This window comes from Columba livia, chromosome 7, assembly GCF_036013475.1.
Source record: "Columba livia isolate bColLiv1 breed racing homer chromosome 7, bColLiv1.pat.W.v2, whole genome shotgun sequence".
Taxonomy (NCBI): Eukaryota; Metazoa; Chordata; class Aves; order Columbiformes; family Columbidae; genus Columba; species Columba livia.
Window position 1 is genome coordinate 21,997,641 of NC_088608.1, and position 22,698 is coordinate 22,020,338.

General features: G+C 38.6%; 1 protein-coding gene and 1 long non-coding RNA gene across 6 annotated transcripts in view; one reads left to right on the forward strand and one right to left on the reverse strand.

Annotated features, from left to right (window-relative positions):
- The window catches only part of ITGA6 (integrin subunit alpha 6), a 49,632-nt gene extending 30,475 nt beyond the window's left edge, over positions 1-19,157 (forward strand). For 2 of the 5 annotated variants that reach the window (XM_065068776.1, XM_065068778.1), the window contains exons 6-26: positions 1,203-1,413; positions 1,878-2,071; positions 2,208-2,296; positions 2,961-3,088; positions 4,802-4,897; positions 5,410-5,471; positions 6,710-6,867; positions 7,732-7,887; positions 8,597-8,712; positions 9,615-9,804; positions 9,889-9,972; positions 10,164-10,243; positions 10,398-10,475; positions 10,580-10,682; positions 11,799-11,972; positions 12,888-12,986; positions 13,369-13,479; positions 13,564-13,662; positions 14,007-14,132; positions 15,519-15,648; positions 17,088-19,157. In XM_065068776.1, coding sequence (XP_064924848.1) covers positions 1,203-1,413; positions 1,878-2,071; positions 2,208-2,296; positions 2,961-3,088; positions 4,802-4,897; positions 5,410-5,471; positions 6,710-6,867; positions 7,732-7,887; positions 8,597-8,712; positions 9,615-9,804; positions 9,889-9,972; positions 10,164-10,243; positions 10,398-10,475; positions 10,580-10,682; positions 11,799-11,972; positions 12,888-12,986; positions 13,369-13,479; positions 13,564-13,662; positions 14,007-14,132; positions 15,519-15,626 — 2,462 coding nt within the window. In that variant the 3' untranslated portion in view covers positions 15,627-15,648; positions 17,088-19,157. Of the gene's footprint in view, positions 1-93; positions 211-1,202; positions 1,414-1,877; positions 2,072-2,207; positions 2,297-2,960; positions 3,089-4,801; positions 4,898-5,409; positions 5,472-6,709; positions 6,868-7,731; positions 7,888-8,596; positions 8,713-9,614; positions 9,805-9,888; positions 9,973-10,163; positions 10,244-10,397; positions 10,476-10,579; positions 10,683-11,798; positions 11,973-12,887; positions 12,987-13,368; positions 13,480-13,563; positions 13,663-14,006; positions 14,133-15,518; positions 15,649-17,087 lie in introns of all 5 variants that reach the window. The other 3 variants (XM_021291835.2, XM_065068777.1, XM_065068779.1) reach the window with 2 other exon arrangements.
- Positions 13,535-17,138, reverse strand: LOC106145745 (uncharacterized). The gene is made up of 2 exons (XR_002417240.2): positions 16,990-17,138; positions 13,535-15,410 (listed from the first exon to the last, which is right to left on the reverse strand). It is a non-coding gene; the product is annotated as an uncharacterized LOC106145745 (long non-coding RNA).
- Positions 19,158-22,698: the final 3,541 nt, after the last annotated feature.

The window sequence follows — 22,698 nt, forward strand, 5'->3', positions numbered from 1 at the left end:
GCTGTTCCCGTGTTCAGGCAGGAAATAAGCATGATTATAGCTGCTTCGCTTAACTACTTTATTTTGTCTTCAATCTTTCACTCCTGTTTACAGGTCTTCTATTTTTGACAGCTGTATCTGATACTCACCCAGATCAGTTTGTGTACAAAACTTTGCCTCCTGGCACACAGGTGGACAAATCGGAGGATGTAATGATGAATAGCTACTTAGGTTTGTGGCCACTTGTGGTGGCAGCATCTGGTCAGACATAATCTCCAGACATTTGACATGATTCTCTCCCCTCCATCCCTCCCCATTTCAAATACCTTCCAAGTAGAAGCATGTAACAACAGGGATTCAGATGAAGAGTAACTTGCAAAATAACCTGGCTTCAGAGAAGCTCTGATTTGTCATGCATTTCTCCAGACCCTCTCATCCCTCCCTCAGATGGGACTCTCTGAATTTTTCTGAAACTGTCTCATTGTGAATTGCTGTAATTGAGAATTTCCATACTAGTGGTGAAGTGTTTCAGAAGGGAGATGTTTACGTGCTGGCTGGTAGCTTTCTTCCTTACAATGTGTGTAACTTGCTACTTTGGCCGTCATTGGATATGTGGGTATATGCACTATGTTCTATTAACTCAGTTTTTAATGTTGTTTTTTTCTTTTTTTTAAATGTATTGACTTTTATAAAGAATTCGTAAGACTAAATTTGTTTGAACGTGTCCTTCAGGGCTGCATTAAATCAAAATTGCCAATTTCACCATTTCTGTGTAAGGTGATTCTCAAATACTGTATACATCACTCATATAAAATACTGTGCCTGTGCTGCACACTTTGCATGTTGCAATTGCATGGCATTGACTTGTATTTAGGAAGTTTTACAATAATTTATCTGGAGGTGAAATACTTGAGCTATATTCAAGTGGTAAGGTCTAGTCGTGATCTCGTATTTGGTGTCCGTGAAAAGTAGATCTGAGCGAGCAATGAAATAACAGTTTTGTGGGGAAAATACTTAAATGTCATGTTCAGAGAAGTGTAGATTTGTAAACATATATCCACTGATCCAAATAGAAATGGAGACTTCTCAGTATATCATGTTCTGTTTTAGTTAAACCTTCTATTCAATATACCACTTTAATATAGTAGGGGAATTTATTTTTGCTATTAACAATGCAAGCCATAAGTTTGTTTGTTTATATTTTATTTCTTCCTCTGTTAAAGGTTTCTCTTTGGACTCTGGTAAAGGAATTGTCTCCCAAGATGAGATGACTTTTGTGTCTGGTGCCCCAAGAGCCAACCACAGTGGAGCAGTTGTTTTACTGAAAAAAGAGAAGAATCAGAGAGCACTTTCACTGGAGCACATGTTTGAGGGGGAAGGACTGGCCTCTTCTTTTGGCTATGATGTTGCTGTTGTGGATCTCAACAGTGACGGGTATGGCCTTGGTTAACTCCTGCTGCCCATGTAACGAAGGATGGTGATCTGGTTTGTTTCTGCTTTGGTTTTTGATGTTAGAAATACAAGGAATGCCAAATCCCATCTTCCATATTTTGCTGGAGGAAGTGGCAACATCTCACAGAAACAGTGAGGACACAGTCTACATTTCTAATTGTAGAAGAGTTGTGTTTAGATTTAAACAATTGTGTAAACAAAGAAGAAATAAATGTCACGCCCAGAGCAGGCCCTAGGAGATCCTTGTATGTCTGTCATGAACGGACTGTAATCCGGTTGTAGTACCAGTGGAGCTGTTGTTGCCCAACCAGTTTAATGTGCTTTTTAGTCTTTGTTCAGCAGCGCTCTGGCTGGCTGACCTTCAGACCAGTCTGAGCCGATCAGGTATTTTTCACCGTTCTTCTGTAAAAGCACTGTGTTTTTTGTTTTTTTTCTTTAATTCTAAGATGGCAAGACATTGTTGTTGGAGCCCCGCAGTACTTTGACAGGAGTGGCGATATTGGTGGTGCTGTGTACATCTACATTAACCAGCAAGGCAAATGGGAAGGAGTAAAACCTGTTCGCTTAAATGGAACCACTGACTCCATGTTTGGTCTTGCAGTTGAAAATGTTGGGGACATTAATCAGGATGGATATCCAGGTGAGCAGAAAACAATTCCAGTAAAAATGTATGTGACTTTTTTTGCTGATGCCAGACTTGGCACATCTTACCCTTATGATTGCAAGCTGCAGAACGAGCAAGAATGATTTTAGGTGTTGCAACTTATTTTCAACAGATATTGCAGTAGGGGCTCCATATGATGGTTTTGGCAAAGTATACATTTATCATGGATCCAAGAATGGAATAAATACAAAACCAGCACAGGTAATGAAATAACCTTTACTATATATAATTAATCTTGCACATAATTAAAGAAAAAGTTGCAGAAAAGCTACAGGACTCTTCAAAGATTGCACTGCTGACCAGAAAGAATAGGAGTTTTTGATTTTAATACACATCTTTCCTTCTGGAGCAGTCATTTGGCACCACTAACATATATGAAAGGAAAAAGGCATGTAGAAGTGTAGAAATTTGGGGGTTTGAAAATAGTTTCTTCATTTCCTCTTTCACTACTACTACTCCGCTTTTTAAATAAAGTTGCTTATGCCTTTTTGTTTTTTTCTTGAGGATAACTGTTCAGTCTGCAAGGTGAGAAGGGAACTTGATTACACTTCTAGAACACTGTTAGAAAACTTGCCAGAATGTTTTCAGTTTCAAGTGCCTATACTGCATAAATATTATGAACAAAGATAAGCTTGGAAACATTTCTATGTAAAACATTCTTGTACTCATTGGTATCGCAGAGTAACTTGCTGGAAGAAAAACAATCTTGGCACTTCAGTGACATTTACCTCAACACAGAGGCCCTATTACCTTCTGTCTCTTCTTTTTTCTTTTCCTGGCCATAAGACAATGATGTTTACTTGTTACGTATTATACTGTTATAGCTTTGAAATGTCTGAATTCCCTCAATCTGTTTGCTCTTTAGATTCTTGATGGTGAAAAAACAGGCACCCATTTCTTTGGTTATTCTATTGCTGGAAACATGGACCTGGATAAAAATTCCTACCCTGATATTGCTGTTGGTTCCCTTTCAGATTCTGTATCTGTGTTCAGGTATTATATAGAGAACTGTAACTAATTACACTAAGGGTTTGGTTTTAGCTTTTTAAAAACAAACTGCTTGGAAGTAACAAAACGCTGTTTGGCCTGGAGTGTATTTTTTACTCTAGAAGTTTGAAATTCTGCAGGATATTTTTTTCAATTCACAAAATTGTTTTTTTTAATCCCTCCCTTATCCCTGCAATAACTACAGGGCAGAAGGGTGAATGTTGGACAGTGAGTTGGAGCGCTGATGTGTGCACTGTAACTGTACCTCAGCTTTGCTCTGTGGTAACTTACTTGCACGCCCATGTCCTTTGATGGAATTAAGGGTGAAAAGAAAAGTTAATGGATACATTTGCTAGAGCTTTTGTTTGCTGGTGTTATATAAATCTAATCCTGCTTTATTGAAGATTGAGCGAAACAAAACAAACTCCCTATTTCATAAGGGAGGATCCAGAAGCAGTGAGGGGTACGGCCTTGCTGAGGTTGCAGTGGGATCCAGGAAACAGCCGTGAGGAAGCGCTTGCAGACAGGATCCTTTGGACTGCTGTAGCACATGCCTTAATTAGGCATGAGGTTACAGTCTTTTACAGACCTCTGCTTTTTCCCAGTTCAGTGTACTGTCATGTTGAATCACTGGTAATGAGCAGGAAGAGGCCTGTTCCCTCATCAGAGCTGTGGATCCTGCATCACGTTCAAGTCTGTGGTGGTTTCTGTCAGGTCCCGAAGGAAGAGGAGCAGAAACTCCACAACTGGTTATCTCAGTCTTGGGGATGAAAAACAACTCTGCCTTTCAGGCAGAATGACGTTTCCTACAATTTTTTTATGATCCCATCTCTTACGATACAGTATCTGTGTATGTAGTTGGAATGTTCTTAAATACACTGAAACAGCACTCAGCAAAAGCAACTAATACTGTGTGGGGAAGAGAACAGAGTAGATGAACAGTAATTAGTTAGATTATGAAGTGTTCTGCTGACTCAAAAGGAGCCTTAACAATTTGCTGATAAGGGCAGTACAAAAGCTTCTACAAAGGTGAGAACGGAAACCTTTATGGTGAGGAGCAGTGAAAGGGGTGGCCCAGCTAAAAGACATTTGCTAGAAAAGGAGGGGGTGGCTTATGGGGCATTTTAAACAACCCTTAAATGCTTTGATGAGAACAGAGTCAGCTCATTAATTTGTTCATGTGAACTGTCCTTTCTTGTCCCTCCCAAAAAGGAAGAGAAAGGAAAAGTTGTCAGGCTGAATTATGGTTACAGCCCATGTGTGGAGGAGATGGGAAATGAAAATCTTGTTTCCCACAGCCCCCCTGGCTGCACTTGGAAGCTGTTGTGAACATTAATCTGCATGAACTGTAGTACCTCCAGTTGTTTACAGGGGCTGAATTACCATTGGGTTGGAAACCGTTGCTTTGAATTTTCTGCTTTTTATGAGTATAAAATGACAACCCCAACATCACATTAATACATTCTGCTTCCTGTCAGGCACTGAATACAGTTGTAGTCATTTTTTTTACTTGCTTTGTGTAGCTTTAAGTAGTTTTCTTTTGTTTCTAACCATTATAGAAGACAAACTGTGTGTTTAATGGGGTGTCTCTGTTGCAAATCAGTGCAGGCATGGATATGGCATCTGGGATTCACATGAATTGTTTCCTTTATCTTAACAGAAACTTTTCCTTCCCCCCCCCGCTTCTTTTTTAATTCCCCATTTTTCCCTCAAATGAAGATCTCGGCCTGTGATAAGCATTAGAAGGAGCATTACAGTACAGCCTGACAGAATTGACCTAAAGAAAAAGAACCCTGAGGACCCTAGTGAAATATGGTAAATCTTTAAAAAATTATAACAGCAGAAGCCTCAGTGTATTGAGTTTTCTGTTGTCAAAATTCATTCAGACAGTGATGATGTCAAAGTGAAGGGATATGACAGTCATGCAGGTTAAATGTATTTACATTTCATCATTTTGACTTCCTGAATTTGCTGTGACTACTGTGCTAAAGACAAGGTGTGCAATATGTGCTGTTCATCATGTCCCTTTTTGAAAATGAATGTCACTTTGCCACTTAAGACTTCTAACACTTACAAATATCTTAACTTGGAACAGCTTTCTCGTGAGTGGAGATGTAAAAGCAAATGCCAGAAAATAGTTTTTCTGATTGATTATTAACATTTTTTTCTTGATTTGTAATTGAGTTTAGTAAGCAGCAAATTACTGTTCTAGCATGAAAAACACAGTCATAGGACTGATAATATCAGTCAATGGGTTATTAAAACTTTTCATTCTGTTGGCCCATGCCGTATTAAAGTTAATATTAATTTCTTGGCACTTTTTACAGGATGGATGTGAGAGCATGTTTTCAATATACTGCAAACCCCAGTGATTTAAATCCAAGAATAAGTAAGTTTTGAAGATAAATATTTTTATCTGTTTGTCCCGTGGTTTCTCTTTTGTTTTTTCTTTCAAGCATATCATGGAAGAGTAGTACTCAAATTACAGTGACTCTTTGTGACTGTGATATCAGCTATTGCACTGTTTGTATTTAGAATAATATATTCAGTGTCATGCTGGTGTGTTAGGAAGTTCTGTGGATGACAGACTGAACTGAAGCTTTCTAGATAATATAATGGCCACTGAGCAAATGGCTGCCATACAGACAAAAACATTTTGCCTCTTAGGTTAGTTTTAAACCCTCATTTTATTTATCATTAGTAAGCATTATTTCTTATTGGAGACTTACCCTATAAAAGAGTGTTCTGTATTCATGAAAATGGTTTTGTGGAAATCAGTAACTGAAATGAAAAGTCTTTATATTAATAGGAGTCTGGAAGACTGTGCCGTAAATATAGTTAAAAATGTAAAGCATTAGTTTCTCATGTTTCCTGTTTTGTCTTGTTACAATGCTGCTTTTACTACACCTCAGAAAGATCTGTAGGGTTTTGAGAGGAAATGAGAAGAATTTTAAGCCCAAACCTCTTCCTGTGTTGTGTTTAGTTTCTCAGTTACTTGTAAAATCCACAGGATGTGCTTGAATAAGGTCCTGGCCCTTCAACAGGTCAAGCAGGCAGCTCACAGTGCCCGTCTGCACACTCCAAGGTCTGGCACACTGGGTGCTGCTCCCAGCCTTGCAACACTGACTTAGCTCAGTGAATGCAGAGATGATTAATGCACAGAGTTCACATCTATTAAAACATGCCTCAGCATACAACTAGAAAGCTCTAGTCACGCTTTTGCTTTCACCATTAAAAGTGTACCTTGACCTCAAAATCCTGCGGGCTGGGACAAACCAGGAACCAAGGTCGGTATTGGCAGTGTTGTGTCTCAGCCCTCTGCTGGTTCCAGCGGCAATCACAGCTCAGCCAGCTCTGCAGGCTGCTCAAGGGAACAGGCTGAGGCTGCAATAAAGGGCTTAGTTCAGAACTTTCCTTTAGATCCATGCCCAGGGCACCTGGCCCTTGACTGAAGAGGGACAAAACTGACAGATGGGGAAAGTTTTGTAAGTAACTGAAAACAGTTTGTGAAGCCCAGCACTCGCTGAAAGAGTCTTCTAGAATAATGTTGTAGAGATCAAACTTGGAGAAATTAAAGTTCTTTGAAATAATTTTTTAATGATAACCTACTTTATTTCTTTATCCTAGAGATCAACTATACATTTGAAGCAGAAAACGAGAGGAGGCAGTTAGGCCTGCCATCTAGGGTACGGTTTAAAGACCACCTGTCTGATCAGTTCACTGCAAGTACAACCCTAAGGGGGCAGAACTCAAGAGAGTGTGTGACAACAAAGCTTGTACTGCAGGTAAGGCAAAGTATTTTATTTGTTGTTCATTTAGATCCATGTAAAACAGAAGCATGCTCTTTTTTTCAGCCTCCTGGTACCTTTGTGTGTAACTTAAAAGTCACATGCAATATAAAGCTTCAAAACTAGAAAACAACCATAGTTAGGTAGTACCTTACTATTTCCTGCACACATGCTGCTTCTTCCTGTTGCCTTTTGTACAAAGGATGAATAGCGGTTGTAGATACTGCAGTGTGCTGTGGGGTCAGCAGAGCTGAACTAATTCAGACCAATACAGAGGGAATGAACAGCAAAAATGGAGAACTAATTGTTACAGAAGTTCAGTGTTACTGGCTAGGAAAACAATTTTCACCCCCAGGTTCTGGAGGGGACGAATGGGCAGGATGAGCAAGCTTGGTGTGTTCGCTCTGACTTGGCTGCAGCGCTGGCCCTTGGAGGTCGCATTGCTGCAGGAACTCAACAAATTCTCTGTGGCTCAGCAGCAACGAGCCTCCAAGGCTGCTTCTGACCACAGCAAAGTAAAGAGCTTCAACTTACGCAATAGAAAGCAAGCGTGGTGTTTTCCTGTTGTAGTGTGAAGTACATTTGCCTGAGTTACCATCTGTTGTTCCTAGGAATTCTTAACGGTGAGAGAAGTCATCAGATCAGGAAGCCAGACAAAAAAAAAAAACAAAACACAAAACCAAACTTGTGTTTTTGTGCATTTTAAAAAAATGTTGGGTGAGATAGTTTTAACACTGCAGAATGTAGTGGCAAAGATTTTGCTTTACTGCTCTTCTAAAATGTATATCAAAAGCCAGTCTTTGTGGTGTTTTTTCTTCTCTGCACTGTACACTAATTATGCCATTTAAAATATTTTAACAGGAAAAGATTAAAGATAAGCTACGCCCCATTCCAATATCAGTGAGTGTTAAAATTGCTGGCCTGGAGTCTAGCTCAGCATCCACAAGAAAAGAGAGAGCACTTCCGGATCTTATACCAATTCTAAATTCAAATGAATCAGAAACAAAGACCACAAAAGTAAGCCTTTCATACAATTTTTCCCATAAATCTGCACCTTGACAAATCACTGAATTTTAAAGACTTAGAAAGCTAAATTATGATCAAAGGAAATAACTGGGGTAGCACTGAACTCAAACTGGCTTGTATTTTATATTTTGTTATGAACTTGTTACAAAATGTTATGAACTAGATCCTGTGTTTCTTTTGCAACAAAAGTGAAGATGGTATAGCTGCTAGGTTTTTTTCCTCTCCCCAACAAGTTTAGGAGGAAATCTACTTTTGATTAAAAACGGAAATCCATCGTCTCCTGCTATGAACACTTGTCCCACATCACAAAATTATGTGCTTTCTTAATTCTTCCATGGTTAGGATGCTGTAGAGCATTAGAGCACTGCAGCAGTGATATAAAAGAAAGGGAATATCTCAGGTAAGAGATCTCATTTCCTCAATGCTCACTCATTGAAGAGTCAGACTCATTAGAAGTGTACCTCTCACTTAGAATTATCTCACTCTGCCTCTTAGTCACATCTAAAGTTTTAAATTGACAGCATCAAGGGCTATGTCTCATAAAGAAAAACCCTTGACAGGTGAGAAGATGTTAAAAGCTTACTCTGTTCAGGAAAGTGTCTCTGAGTTCCCTGTAGATGCTTCATGTGGTGCATGTCAGAAATGTTGTTTTACACTGTTATCATGTGGCATGCAGTGAAAGTGCTTTGGTTTGATTTAGGTGGAGTTCTTAAAAGAAGGATGTGGAGAAGACAATGAATGTCACAGCAATCTGAAACTTCAGTACCGGTTTTGTAGTCGAGAAGGAAATGAAGACAGGTTTACTTATTTACCAATGTAAGCCTTGATTAATGCATTGCTAAAATTCAACTTCTTAACAAGTGCTTAGAAGTACTTTTAGGACAGAGTTTTGGGAGACAGAGCAGCTTTGTTCCATGACGCTGGCAAACAGGGCCCTGTGCAGGGTGAGGATCGTGGGGGAGTGGGAGTGAGCTCTGGAAGAGAAGTAGTGGTACAGAGTTACATGGATACAAAGTGGCCACAACTTGTGCAGGTGTGGGCTACAAGTTAGAAAAAATGTTTCTAACTGCCAGAGAAATGAGATGCTGAACCAGCCCTCCAGTAGTTTATTGTGTGTGCTACTGTTAACTATTTTTAAGATTAAATTTGATTGCGAGTATGACAACATAATATGCTATAGTCTAGTAGTGTAAGACAAGCAGTTAGAGAGAAGTGACAGAGAAATCATTTCACCATAACACGCCCCTAACACCCACTGCACCTCCTCCCAGGAGGGCTGGTGAAACTGGAAGGGACGTGTGAAAAAAAAAAAGCAAGTTTGTTCATTTAGTGTCACCAGTCTGGTTACCTTTAGCTGTGAGTGCCACAGGCTGACTTGGAAGCCAAAACCACATCTATTTTACAAGGAAAAAGAAGGTCTGTAGATTTATTCAGAAAAAATTCATCACCATTAAACATGAGCCAGATGCAAGTGCTGGTTCAGAAATACTATAAACTCTTGATTACTCGAGAGGTGCTTCAGTCTGTTACACCCTGTTAACTGCTGGGTGCTTTGTGACAAAATACTGGTTTTGGGAAAAAAACCCTATGACCATTCATGTGTTCATGGTCTTACAGTAATTATTCCCTAATAGGGGGAGTTACATTTGGTAAACCGTAGTAAGAAGCAAACTTTCACATGCATTTGTTTTCCTAATGCACATGCTCTGTTTCTGTAGTGAAAATGGCATGCCAGTGCTTGTTCTGAAAGATCAGAAAGATATTGCCCTGGAAATAACAGTGACAAACAGTCCATCTGATGCAAAAAATCCACAAAAAGATGGTGAGGATGCATATGAAGCTAAACTGATCGCAACTTTTCCCGACAGTCTGACGTATTCTGCATTCAGGGAGATGAGGGGTTATCCTGTAAGTATTTTTAAGATAAAAGATATTCAATTTTAAAAATATTTTCAGCTCATTTTTACTTCTAAATGTATTCTGTTTAATCAGGAAAAACAGCTAACGTGTGGTGCTAACCAAAACGGTTCTCAAGCAGAATGTGAACTAGGAAATCCTTTCAAAAGAAATTCAAATGTAAGTTGCACCTATTTTATTCAAGTTATAAAATCTTATTCTTGACTGCAGTTTGTTTCTGTGTGTCATAACTGAAAATTTGATTTGGATCTGTCTTTTTAACTCTAGAGCTTGATGATTTATTTCTATAATATTGCATATATTGTTATATTTCATAAATGTTCATGCATTTCATGGATCTTCTTGTCTAGGTAACCTTTTATCTGATCTTGAGCACCACTAAAGTTAATGTTGATACAACAGACTTGGATATTAATCTGAAGTTGGAAACGTAAGTTTTCTTTGTGTGTGTGTGCACATGCATGTTTTCATATACAGTTGTAAACATTTGGAATCCATTTGTTCTGTTCACAAAAGCAATTTAATAGTAAAGTGAAACCTGCTAGATTTGTAAAATAAACAGCACTGTTTCCGTTTCATTGTAGAACAAGCACTCAAGTTAATTCGACTCCAATTACAGCTAGTGCTAAAGTGGTTCTTGAATTGCTTTTATCACTCACTGGGTAAGTATTGATAGCATAACAAATGGAGAGGGCTGGGGATGACAGTTTTGCTGCAGACTTCATTAAAATCCAATTATTCTCCTTCCCCACCCCCACCTGAACAGAGTTGCTAAGCCTTCTCAGGTGTATTTTGGAGGCAACATCGTTGGTGAGAGTGCTGTGAAATCTGAAGAGCATATTGGAAACCTCATAGAGTATGAATTCAGAGTGAGTAATTTAGATTAATGCCAACAACTGCTTTTACTCAAATGGAACAGCTTCTCTCTTCATGCATATGAACACTTGGAAAAGTTGCTGGTTTTAAAATTGGCTTTTCTTGTCCCAAAATCCTGACTTCCTGATCAGATCATGCAGTCTGACTGCAGACTGCAGCTTCTTTAGGCCTTGAGGTTTCACGATCATATTTTGAGGAAGCGGCCTGAGGCTGGCTGTGCACGTTGTTCTTCAGCGCAGTCCTTGCAGTCAGTTGTACGGCATAAAACCCCACAGAGGCAGGGATCAAAGCCTAAACCCAGCAGCCCAGGGGTGATCTGTGCGCACAGCCAGCCAGGGTGGGCACTTGCTGCGTGCAGGGGTGAGCAGGTATGCAAAGACACTGCGGAATGTCTGTGTCTAGTTCACTCTTTTGGTCTTCTGCCTAATCAATAAATCAAGGAGAAGGCTAAGAGAGACGATTCTGGTTCTGTAACAACTCTTTATCAGCAAGAGAGTTGCTTTTTCTACGTCATTAAGGCAAGTCTTGCTCTCTTTGTACATAGTAGTTTGTCAGGACTGAAGTCCATCTCTGTCAATCCTGTACTTCCTTCGGTGCCTGCATGTGTGTATTAAACTAGAAGCAGATAAAAGGTGTTTTAGAACTTGCTGTCATGAACAGTAACACTAAGAAAGCAAAAAAAATAGGTTGGGAAACAACTTCCAGACTAAGGAGAGAGCTGGTTATCTTTCTATGTCAGAGTTCCCCATTGACTTGCAATTTGCCTCAGTTATGTAACTGAATGATTTGTTAACTCTAAATTGGACTTATTGTTGTTTCACATGAAGACAGATTTCTAAAAATTAACATCTTAAAAAGCAACAGCTTACAGTTCATGGTAGGGAATTTAAATCCTTATACGTTTGTATACTCTGTATTTACTTGCTATCCAGGTGCGTTAGTTTCAGTATATGCTCTGTCTTTATGCTCTATTTCAACTGTCTTTCATCTGCTTTTAGATTTCCTGTTAGCTGCATGCTTAAAACTTGCCCAAGACAATAACACCTTAAATTGAGAAGCAAATATCTTTAAAAAGTATTTCACAGTTTAAAGAATGTTTGTTTTAACAGGTAACTAACTTGGGCAGACCACTGAAAACATTTGGTACTGCTTCCCTGGACATCCAATGGCCGAAAGAAATTAGTAATGGCAAATGGCTGCTTTATTTGATGAAAATAGATTCCAAAGGCTTGGAAAAAGTCTCCTGTCAACCCGAGAATGAAATAAATAGTTTGCATGTTGCGGTATGTTCCCATGTGATAGTGGGCATAAGAGCTTGCTACCAGAAGGATATATATATTTTTTTTTTTGTTTGGGGGGTCTGTGTGTGTTTGTGTGTGTGTGTGTGGGTGTGTCTTCAGCAGCTCAGAAACACACCACATGAACGATGTATCAAGGGTTAAGCTTGTTAGTAGACTTCATAACAGCTAATGAGGGTAACATGCTAAAGGATGGATTCTGTGTCATAGTCACTGATTTTGCAATGGGGCACCATTGTCATATGCTCTCTTAACAAATTTCATCAGCATGATTGATATTGCATTGAGGTCTTACACAGAAAACAATAAAAACCAGGAAATATCTCCCCAGCCTGCGGGAATTGCATGGATTTTTTTTTTTTTTTAAACAGAAAGGGCTTTCACTTAAATTCACTTATAAATTATCAAGCAAGTTTCATAGCCCTTCATTGTGCCTATCCAGCAAGATTTTTTTCCTAAACCCTGAGCCTTCATTTTCATAATGTTTTTTTCATATAATCCTAAGATCATTTGGGAGTTTTAATTTTCACCATTAAAACTGCATGCACATAAACCCATTCTTGTCAGGTCACTACACCAGTTAATAAAACTTTCAGTGCATGTAATTAATACACAGTTCAAGAAAGATGCATCTTATTCTTTTAGCATAGTAACATTCATACCATTTATATAGAACAAAAATGGAAGTAGCACTGAAAGCTGTGTAAATCTAAAACCGCCCCGACCTATTAAAAGTCAGTTAACCTTTCTTTAGGTAATCTAAAATTCTAGTGATTTTCCTGACTCTATTACTGGCAATAAATGTGGTTAAGTAGGGATATGTAATGATGGCACTCATGCTGATCTTGGAACAAGAAGACACTCACTGAGCTCTTACTCTTCCTCCTCTCCCCCCCGTAGGAATCCCAGAACTCACGAAGGAAACGTGAGGTTGCAGAGAAGCAGATCACAGACAGCAAAACATTTTCTTTGTTCTCAGAAAGAAAATACAAGACCTTGGTAAGCATCAACTAGTCTAGTCAGATGCCTCCTACTGCACTTGTAAGAGGGCTTTTCTGAGTTTGGCTGGGTGAAAGAAGGTATCTCTTTGCTCTTTATTTTTATCTTATATCCAAGTATCAATTATTTAAAAATTTGATCATTTAGATTATCTACCGAAGAGAGAAATAGGAAAGAATTTCTGCATAGTTATCTACATTAAAATAAACAGGTTATAGCATCTTTGTTGTATTTTCCTGTTGCTGTCAGTACAAACAGGTTTTGGTTCTTGCACATAAATGTTGATGCATATAATCCAATTTTTAATTTGGGAGGAGGGAGGGATGCTTAAACAATCTGTGAGGATGTGTTTTTATTTACATGTAGAAATTTGTAATTGCAGGACTGCAATGTGAATGCACGCTGTGTGGACATAAAATGTCCCCTCAAGGGCTTAGACAGCAAGGCCTCTCTTGTGCTGCGTTCCAGACTGTGGAACAGTACTTTCTTAGAAGTAAGTTCTCTTACCTGCCATTTGGGGAAGGTCAGGGGTTTTTTTCTGTTCTGTGTCTAACGTCCGTATTTTATTATGGAACAGGAATACTCAAAAATGAACTACCTGGACATTCTTGTTAGGGCTTCAATCAGTGTTCCGGCTGCAGCTAAGAATGTTAAACTCACAAATGAAGTTGCTCAGGTAGGCTAATCTTTTAATTCTAACTATATGTTATGATTGTGATGTTTCCAGCTTACCTCAATGACTGGAAAAAAAATAAACCATTTAAAACCAAAAGTAGGTAAAAGTTTAGCTTTTTAACTGAGTTCTGAATTTTTGACCATTTTTACCTTTAATCAGGTTGGAAAAATTCACTACCATATTGGAACGATACCAGTCAGAACTTTTTCTTCAAAAACATTTTAAAGATGGGAGAGAGAAGACATCTTGTCAGAAAAGAGATAACTGTATAATTTGTAGCTTTATATTAAACATGGATGCTTCTGAAATGCTCTTTCCATCATCACATATTTTCTCTCCTTTAGGTGCGTGTTACTGTCTTCCCTGCAAAACCAGTAGCACTGTACACAGGAGTGCCTTGGTGGATCATCGCGGTGGCTATTTTTGCTGGAATACTGATGCTGGCACTGTTGGTATTCTTACTCTGGAAGGTGAGTTTTTATTCATCTGGTTATTTTACATTCCCTGGTCTACAACTGACTAGATAGCAAAATAATTAAGCAAATGAGTAAGTATTTTGATTTGATTTTGGGACTCCAAACAGAGCAAAACTGCCCAAACATTACCTTTATCAGTTTCTCAGTTTTGCAGCATTTGGAATGAGAATGGTTACATGGGAAGACTTGTTATGACATTCTTCTGTTTGCACATCCTTAAAAGGAAGTATTTTGAGCTTTGGGCAAAACTGGAGACAAATATTCAGAGACCATATTTACTTTGATACCGGTGGATACAGCTAACTGGGGCTTCTGCAGTTAGGTATGAAACTTCATGTGAATTGTCTGCAAATGTTTCAGCAGGGCTTTGTTCTTGTCAGGTTAGAAATACCATTAAATGGATAGCAGAGGGAAACCAAAAGATACAGAAATAACATATAGCCAAGTGTGGTGGTCATTTTCTGTAGGATTCGCTTCTTGCCTTAGAAATCCTAAAGGAGTAGATAAGCGTGTATAATAGAAGGGAAATAATTTGCAAAATGAAAAAATGAAGTACCTATTTTTCTAACTACTCTTGGCATTTTTACAGCTAATTGTTGTTCTAAGTGTAACAGGGCTGTCCTTTGTTCTTAGTTTTTACAGGTATAAGCAGGTAGAATAGCAGGTGGTTATTCAGAAAGGAGAGGTGACAAGGACTATCCTGTCTGTCACTTTCTTCTGGAGAAACTGCAGCAATTGGCTTTGCTGAGGAGCTGCTATTTGCTGCAGGTTACCTCTGACCCGATAGTTCAGACTTCCCAACACCAGCTGCAAATCTTCCTGATGAATTTTGGGTTATAAATACGAGTGTTTTACTGCACCTGAAAATACACACATTTTCAGACACACACACACAGTTTAAAATGCTTCTTTTGATGACAAACACTGAGTGGTCTTACGAAGGACAAACATTGTATTTCAGAGACAGTTACATGATTGGTTTAAAACATGCCTGTGCTGGACAGGTCAAAGCAGTACTCCTTGTTGCTCTACCCTGTGTTTTTGTCTGTCCTGTGCACTAGTCCACAAACAGGTTTCTGTATAGACTTCTTTCTGATCTTCACAGCCAGCTTTAGTTGCTATGGACATCATTACAAGTGTAGCAAAACAATTGGAAAATAATATTCTTTACCACAGGTTATTCTATTATTTTACAGATGGAGTAAGTCCAGGAAGTTCTCAGATCAAGAAACAGATTTCTTGTGACTTTTTTTTTTTTTTCTGGCAACCAGCCTGTGAAGGGATAATGGGAAGATAGTTCAGAGTTCAGTTAAGTCAGTTTTAATAGCTTTGACTTCTTCCAGTCTACAAAAATTGACTAAATACCTTGCTTCCTTGTAGTGTGGTTTCTTCAAGAGAAATAAGAAAGATCATTACGATGCCACATATCACAAGGCTGAGATCCATGCTCAGCCATCTGATAAAGAGAGGCTTACTTCTGATGCATAGTATTGATCTACTTCTGTAATTGGTAATTGATGATATTTTTTAATTTTTAGCTGTGGCACATGCTATGGGTGCGGTGGCTAACGATGAAGCTTTTACTGCTTATGTTCTATTAACTTTTGGATTTCAAACTATTGTACTCTCTTGCTCGTTCTGTTGATAGATTTTCAGCTTTTGGTGCACGTGAACAAACACAGATGTTTGCCTTGGTTTAAAAAGTTTTTATTTATTTCTTTAGAAAACATCTTGATCCGTTGCAGTGGTTTTTAGTCCTTTTTATGTTTTAAAAGTGCAAGTAAGTTTTTAAGCTTGAGAGATGGTAGTCAACACTGCTGAGTGAAGATTTAAAGCTAAGACTACATGGATGATAAACTTGCTTTACTAACTTCTAGTGCATGCTGAAAGATGTTGCTTATAAGGAAAGGGGTTTTCGTAATAAGAATTTAAATGCTGTGGAAACATCTGTTTTCCTTCAATTCTAAGATATACTTTTCTAGGAACACACTTTCCGCTGCTGAAGCCACTAGATGCATGATGATTTATGCTTCTAGCAACCTTTATTCAACTTAAGATACAATATGCATGTACATTATAAGTTTTGCTTGGGATGAGGGAGTGGGGAGGAATTCTTAACTAAAATATGTCAGAACAGTGTTTAATGAAATCTTAACCAAGAGATGGCTACAAATTGGGTCTGTGCTTTGATATATTTTCTTTTTAAATTCAGTTCCAACAAAAAAAACCCTACCACCTCAAATACTATGAACATTACCACTTTAACTTTTTTGTTTTTCCTAGCAGTATCTAATGACAGCTGGATGGCACAATGTCTCTTAACCTCAATCTTGATATCAGTGACCCATAAGCATGTAAAGCTGAGTGTCTACCAATCATCATCTTTGTAACACTGTGGCCGTAACTCCATTTTGGTTTGAAAATTAATTTCTGTCCATTCCTCAATAGTTAATCAGTTGAGATGGTGCTTTGAAAAACAAGGCCCTAGTGTAACATCTTGAAGGCCCTGGAAATCTTTCTGTGGGTTTTAAAGGTAAATCACATCACCATACAGGAAGATACTGAAGTATAATACATTCTTACCTGTGGTTCAGGAGAAGCAAGCTTTCCTGAACTATATCTACTACTTCGTGTAGCATTAAATTATGATAGGAATTAGTAGATTTATAAAGACAATTTATGTGACTTGCAAACAAATTTAGAAAGTTAGCAGAGGGAGTATTTTTAAGGTAGTAGATTGCCAGATTGTCAGACCGTGCCTTTTTTCTTAAGCTGCTGATGGAATAACTAACAGAGACCTGCTGGCTCGCTACAGTTTTGGCCTACAGCTTGTTGTTTTCGATATTCTTACCTGTATGTCTGTGCAAAGGAAGAATGTACTGCCTCTACAAGTTGTAGTACTTTGGCAGCAACTTAAACCTAAACTGTTCTTTCTCTTCTCTGCCCCAGTGTGGGTTCTTCCAGCGTTCTAGGTACGAAGACAGTGTCCCCCGATATCATGCTGTAAGAATTCGAAAAGAAGAGCGAGAGATCAAAGATGGGAAATACAAAGACCTTGAGACAAAACAGTGGTTCACAAAATGGAATGAAAATGAAAGTTACTCTTAGGGAAAAATTATTTTAATCCACGAAGTTCAGATAGAGGTTAATGCTTTAATTAACAGAATACTGATGGAGTTAGACCTATGAACACTATGGACATTCACCGTTTGATTGTAGATATTACTACTTACTTTGAGGCTTTTGTTTGCACAGTTAAAATTGCTTCAGACTTTATTCGCATTATTTAATTTCCAGACTGCCTCTTTTCCCCTTCAAATCTAACTCACATTTTAGAAGATACTGTATTGATTTGGGGTCTTTTCTGCAAAACATGCAAAACCACTATGGCAGACCTTTTCCTGTGATCACAGGTATGCAATGAATGCATGGTTAAGGTTAAGATAAGGTTCTCCATCCTTCCCTCAACACATAATCCATTATAGACACACAGTGGCCTTAATACACTTCATTCAAGTATAGTCTGAAGACCCGCAAATCTACTTTAGTCATAAGCCTTGCCTGCTGCAGTAGTTACGGCTTAACAAAAAGCATCATCTTAAATTACATGTGCAATAGGTCATATTGCTTTTTTTTTTTTTAAAGATCGCATTGTGCGATTCTTGCTCACAACAAATATACACAGGTTTTTTTAAAAGAGAGGCTTGAATATTAGCTGTACTTTTTGTATATATATATTTTAGTCATATTTGTATTTATTTTTGTTATAAATCATCGTCTTTGACTAACTGCTAGGCCAAAGACTTAACTGAACCTTCAAATCCACTGTGTCCTTGAACTTCAGATTGTGAGACCTGAGGCTTTCACTGAATTTGAATAAATTACTGAAGGTGCCAATGCTTTCTAAAAATGTAAATATTTATTCCAATGATGTGTATGGGAGCTTTTTTTCCTGATACTTGTAACTTTATGCAACAGGAATTATCAGGTTTTGTAACATGATTTGTATATTACATCAGACTATTTAATTATTTGGACACCAAGGAAAAGTAGGGTTTTTAGATACAGTTTTGTACTTAGTGCAAGAAAGTGAGAGGTTCTCCGGAAACTGCTTCCCAGCTTCATAAGGATGTCCTATTTAGCAAAAGGCATTGACTACTGCAACTGTTACACAGCACTTGAAGGAGGCTGTAAAAGCCCAGCTTACCTGAACTACGGGGATCCGAGCTGATCCACGTTGAGACTACTGAATCGTCTTGAATACCTGAATGTGGATAAAAGTAGAATCACATTGTTGTGTTTATCAGCAATCTAGTTATTGTAATATAACCGATAAAACTATTTAAAGAGTTTACTTTTTTAGCCATGTTCTAAAGTGTTGGTACTATTTAAGAATGAGGATTTAGTTCACAATTGTTTATTCCATGTGAAACAATATTCTGCTCAAAAAGTATGCATGTTTTAATTGCTAGTAATTTGAGCTATGCAAAAACCTCTTGGTACTTTTTCCCCTCATAGGGTAAAAACCTGCCAGGAGGGCAGTTGTCAAGTGTCTTATTTTTATTATTAACTTTGAACATACCTTCTTGGTAGGTGTGTTCACCTAAAAAGTTATCATTACAGAAAGTGCATTGAAACTCTTCTTCGTCCCAATGAATACTCTCAGTATGTTGTGAGCCCAGTTTTATGAACATTTACACATGTATTTTGCTAAGTTTTTGAGCTTTCAAAACTCTATGTTATTTGCTGAAAGGTTCAGCAGCATCAGGGGCCAGGCTAATCAGGGGCTAAGAACTTTGACAAAATGGCCTTGGATTTAAAAGCAGAATGTGGCCCTTGCCTAAGAACATGAATGTCTTAGCAGTGTCAAACTGAAAGTTCTTCAAGAAGTCATGTCACTAGTATACTTTTATCTCAAACTTTTTTTATACTGGCTAACAATGCATCATTCCATGATTAGAAATTACCTGTGGATATTTGTATAGGAGTGTGAAATAAAGTGGTTTTTTTTTAATTAAACATTGCTCTGGTAATCATGATTTCTTATAATTAACTGAGGTAGCTACAGCTAAGTTCACTATAAGAGCAAGCTAAACTCCCCCATGCAAAGGGCAGAAACAGCAGCTGCAGGAGATGATAACACACAATCTCACACTTGCAGCTGCCGGCTGCTGTCCCCAGCATTGGTAAGAGTCCAGCATGGAGTCTGGCAGGGCAGGCTGTGGCAGAGCACCATGGGACAGAACCGCTCTGTCCCTCCACAGCTCCCTCCTGCTGCCCAGGGCCCTCTCAAGGCAAGCTGCCTTCTAAAAGCTTCTCTTCTGTGACTGGGGTGATGGGTACATCCCCCGTGTTAGTCAAGGACCTCACATACCCTGTTGACCAGTGGAAGTTTGATCTGACAGTCAATTACATGCTTAGAGGGTACAACTTCAGATCTACAAAACAATACAGAAAAGCCAAAAAGATGTAGGACTGCTCCCCCCAAAAAAACCCAGAGAAAACCTGTGGTTTATCTAAATTTTTAGGATGTTAACCCTCACAGGATGCTTTGCTGACTTTCTGCTGAAAGGCCTTTTGATGTAAAAAGGCCTGAAGATAAGGGTTAGGAGGATACCTGCTAGACCAATGTTTGGTGTTGCAGCCAAGAAACTTCTAGGACTAGAACTGGGAGATGCTGCTAGATCCATCAGAGCAAAGAGATGTGGACCGAACCAGCTTTTATTAAACAATTATTTACAAAACTATACCCACAAACATTTGTCCATAACAAGACGAAGTATGGACTAGGAGAACAGTTAAGTAGCTGATCATAGGCAATACAGTACAAATATAGGACATTAGGTTTCATATATGCTCACATATACTAGACACATACAATACTAGGCTAGTATATGCTATATATTGCACATATAAAAAACATAATGTACAATGTTTGCACTGTAGAGAGTTTGTATATATAATATATGCATATACTATATAGCCTAAGATACATAAACAGAATGCTACTAAACTGTAATACCTTCACGTATGTTTAACTGTCATAGCACAGAAGACATATGTTACAAGAAAAGCTTTCAAAATAAGGGACCACCACAGCGTAGTTTCAGTAAGCGCCTGCCCAGAAGTTCTGTGTGGAAGAAGAGCTGGAACAGAGTGCTCAGAACATCAGGAACAGGCACATGAGGTGAATGGAAGCTTTTCAAAGTGGCATTAAAGCACCAGTCCCTGTTTGATGCACCCAGGTTACAACGCTAACCATCACTGCAGCAGCATGTCTTAAAATAAACAGACTACACAGAACCAGAAAGCTGCTCATAGGCAAACAACTGAAATAACTTCTCCCAGCACAGAGCTGGTGAGAGTGCCAGCTGGTGGTTTGCAAAACTGGGGAGAACAAACAGTGAGAAACAGCCAGTGTTTGAGTCACAGGCCCTGCTTCGCTGGCTTGTCAGGTAACACAGCCCTGCATGATAAGAAGAAATGGGGGCTCTGTATTTCCCTGCAGTGGCTTCCTTTACCTGTCCATTTGTCTTCCCAGGCCCTGGATTCATAATAGTATACACCTTTTATAACCTCATAAGCCTTACTGGAGTCCTAACCATGACTACCTTGATAAAAGCACAGCAACCCTTACCCTGAGAAGCTGCCACAGAAATTGGCCTTAATCCCCAGCCAGGCTGTGATATTGTCACTGTACAGGGCTGGGGGACATGCAGTTTGCATTTGCCATACTCAAAAGACAGATTCCTTTCTTCCTTCATTTCTTAGCTCTGCAAAATGGTGGTTTGCAAGCAGCACCTCTTCAGGGTTGCACCTGCCTCAAAGATCCAGGCAGATAACTGTTTCTAACAAGCAAAACTGTCTTTGCTGCTGCTTACCCAGCTACCACAGAACAACATATATCCCCCTTGCCATTGATCTCTCAGTCTCTTTGTCTCCAGTAGATAAGGGAGGAAGGGAGAAAACAGTTGAATACTTTTGCCAGGAGCATATGAAATAATGCAGCTGCTAAATGGATGAAAAGAAATGTTTGCAGGATATTGCTTGCTTTCTTGAAATAGAGGCCAACAGTTAATATTACAGGGCTGAGAAGCGTACCATTGCCAGCCACCTTATGAGACAGCCTGTAGCTGATTCCAGTTTAGCAAGGAGGAACAACTTAAAATAGCCATCTTGGACTAGACCAGATCAGCCACATCAGCATCGCACCTCTGACAACAGCCAATACTTAAGCAGTGGGATGGCTGTTCTTTGCCCTTCCTGGTCCCACAAAAAGTTAGTGCTCAACTTCAGTAGCTATGTAGTATATTTTCCCATTGAAGAAAAAGCTATCCAGGACAATCAATTACAGAATTTCTCCAACGGCCTTTCTGATCTTGAGTCATGAAGTAGTACATAGCAAAAATTCACAAACTCCAAAGTTTAATTATACACTGAATAGAAAAGAGCCCATCTCTGTGTTTTTCTTGAACCTGCTACAGACTGTCAACTCACACAGAAACCTCTCTATATTCTTATCAACTTTGTTGCCATTTTTATATATTTTTATTTCTATTCCTGCAAAAAAAGAAACCAAAGCCATATCAAAGCAATGTAACCCTAAGAACATTTCCTAGCATAGCAAAAGCACCTAAACTTACTGACAAAAACCTAAGAACAAAACCAAACCTTCGGGCAGAGTAAGTAAACAAATTGAAAAGAGACATGGATAGATGGAACAGATGACTGCACAGGCATCAGAGCAAAGCATATTAACCACTGAAAGAGAGAGCTATTCTATGGATATCTGTACCTGGCAACTTCACTTCTTCTTAACCTATAATGCACCTATTTTGGAGGAAAGAGTGGAAAAGAAAGACGGAGGAAAAAAAATAGGTGCACCAGTACATGCAGCAACTGTGACTTCGAGTAAGGGCTTATCTGTAGCATCACCTTAACAAATCAAGAACTCTTCCTATGGAACACACTGTAAGAATGCAGTGCTTCAAATTATCTTATTAAACCTTGAATGCCATGTTAAATTTTAAATTGAAAGCAAAAATAAAATGTAATTGCTTAAGATTAAAACTAAATGCTACGCTATTATCTTGAATTCTTGATTTGTTCTGTCCCATTTATGTATCCAGGTGTATTATAATTTTAGGAGCACCAATAAGCAGGAATGAGTAGAAAAATGCCAAATGACAAAAAATAAAACATTTCTCCTTTTTGGTTTATACAAGAATTTATAGAAATTATCAAATCAGAAACTCCAGCTAGTCTTGCACCAGATCCAATCAGAGTAAGTCCCCATGTGATGGTTTGACTGAAACAGAGTTAGTTTTCATGCAATTAGAAACTCTTCTTTTTCACAGCTAGGATGGTGTTTGTTTTGGATTTAGTATGAGAATACTGTGATAACATGCTAGGTTTCCCATGTTTTGCCTGAGAAAAGCTAACTTATTTTCTCTCAGTAATTTTCCAGTGTTTGGCATTTGATATAAAGATAATGTAAAAACTTGCTGATATCTTGGCTGTTGTCAAGGAGGCCAAGGTCTTTCTGGGCTCTCTATCTGCG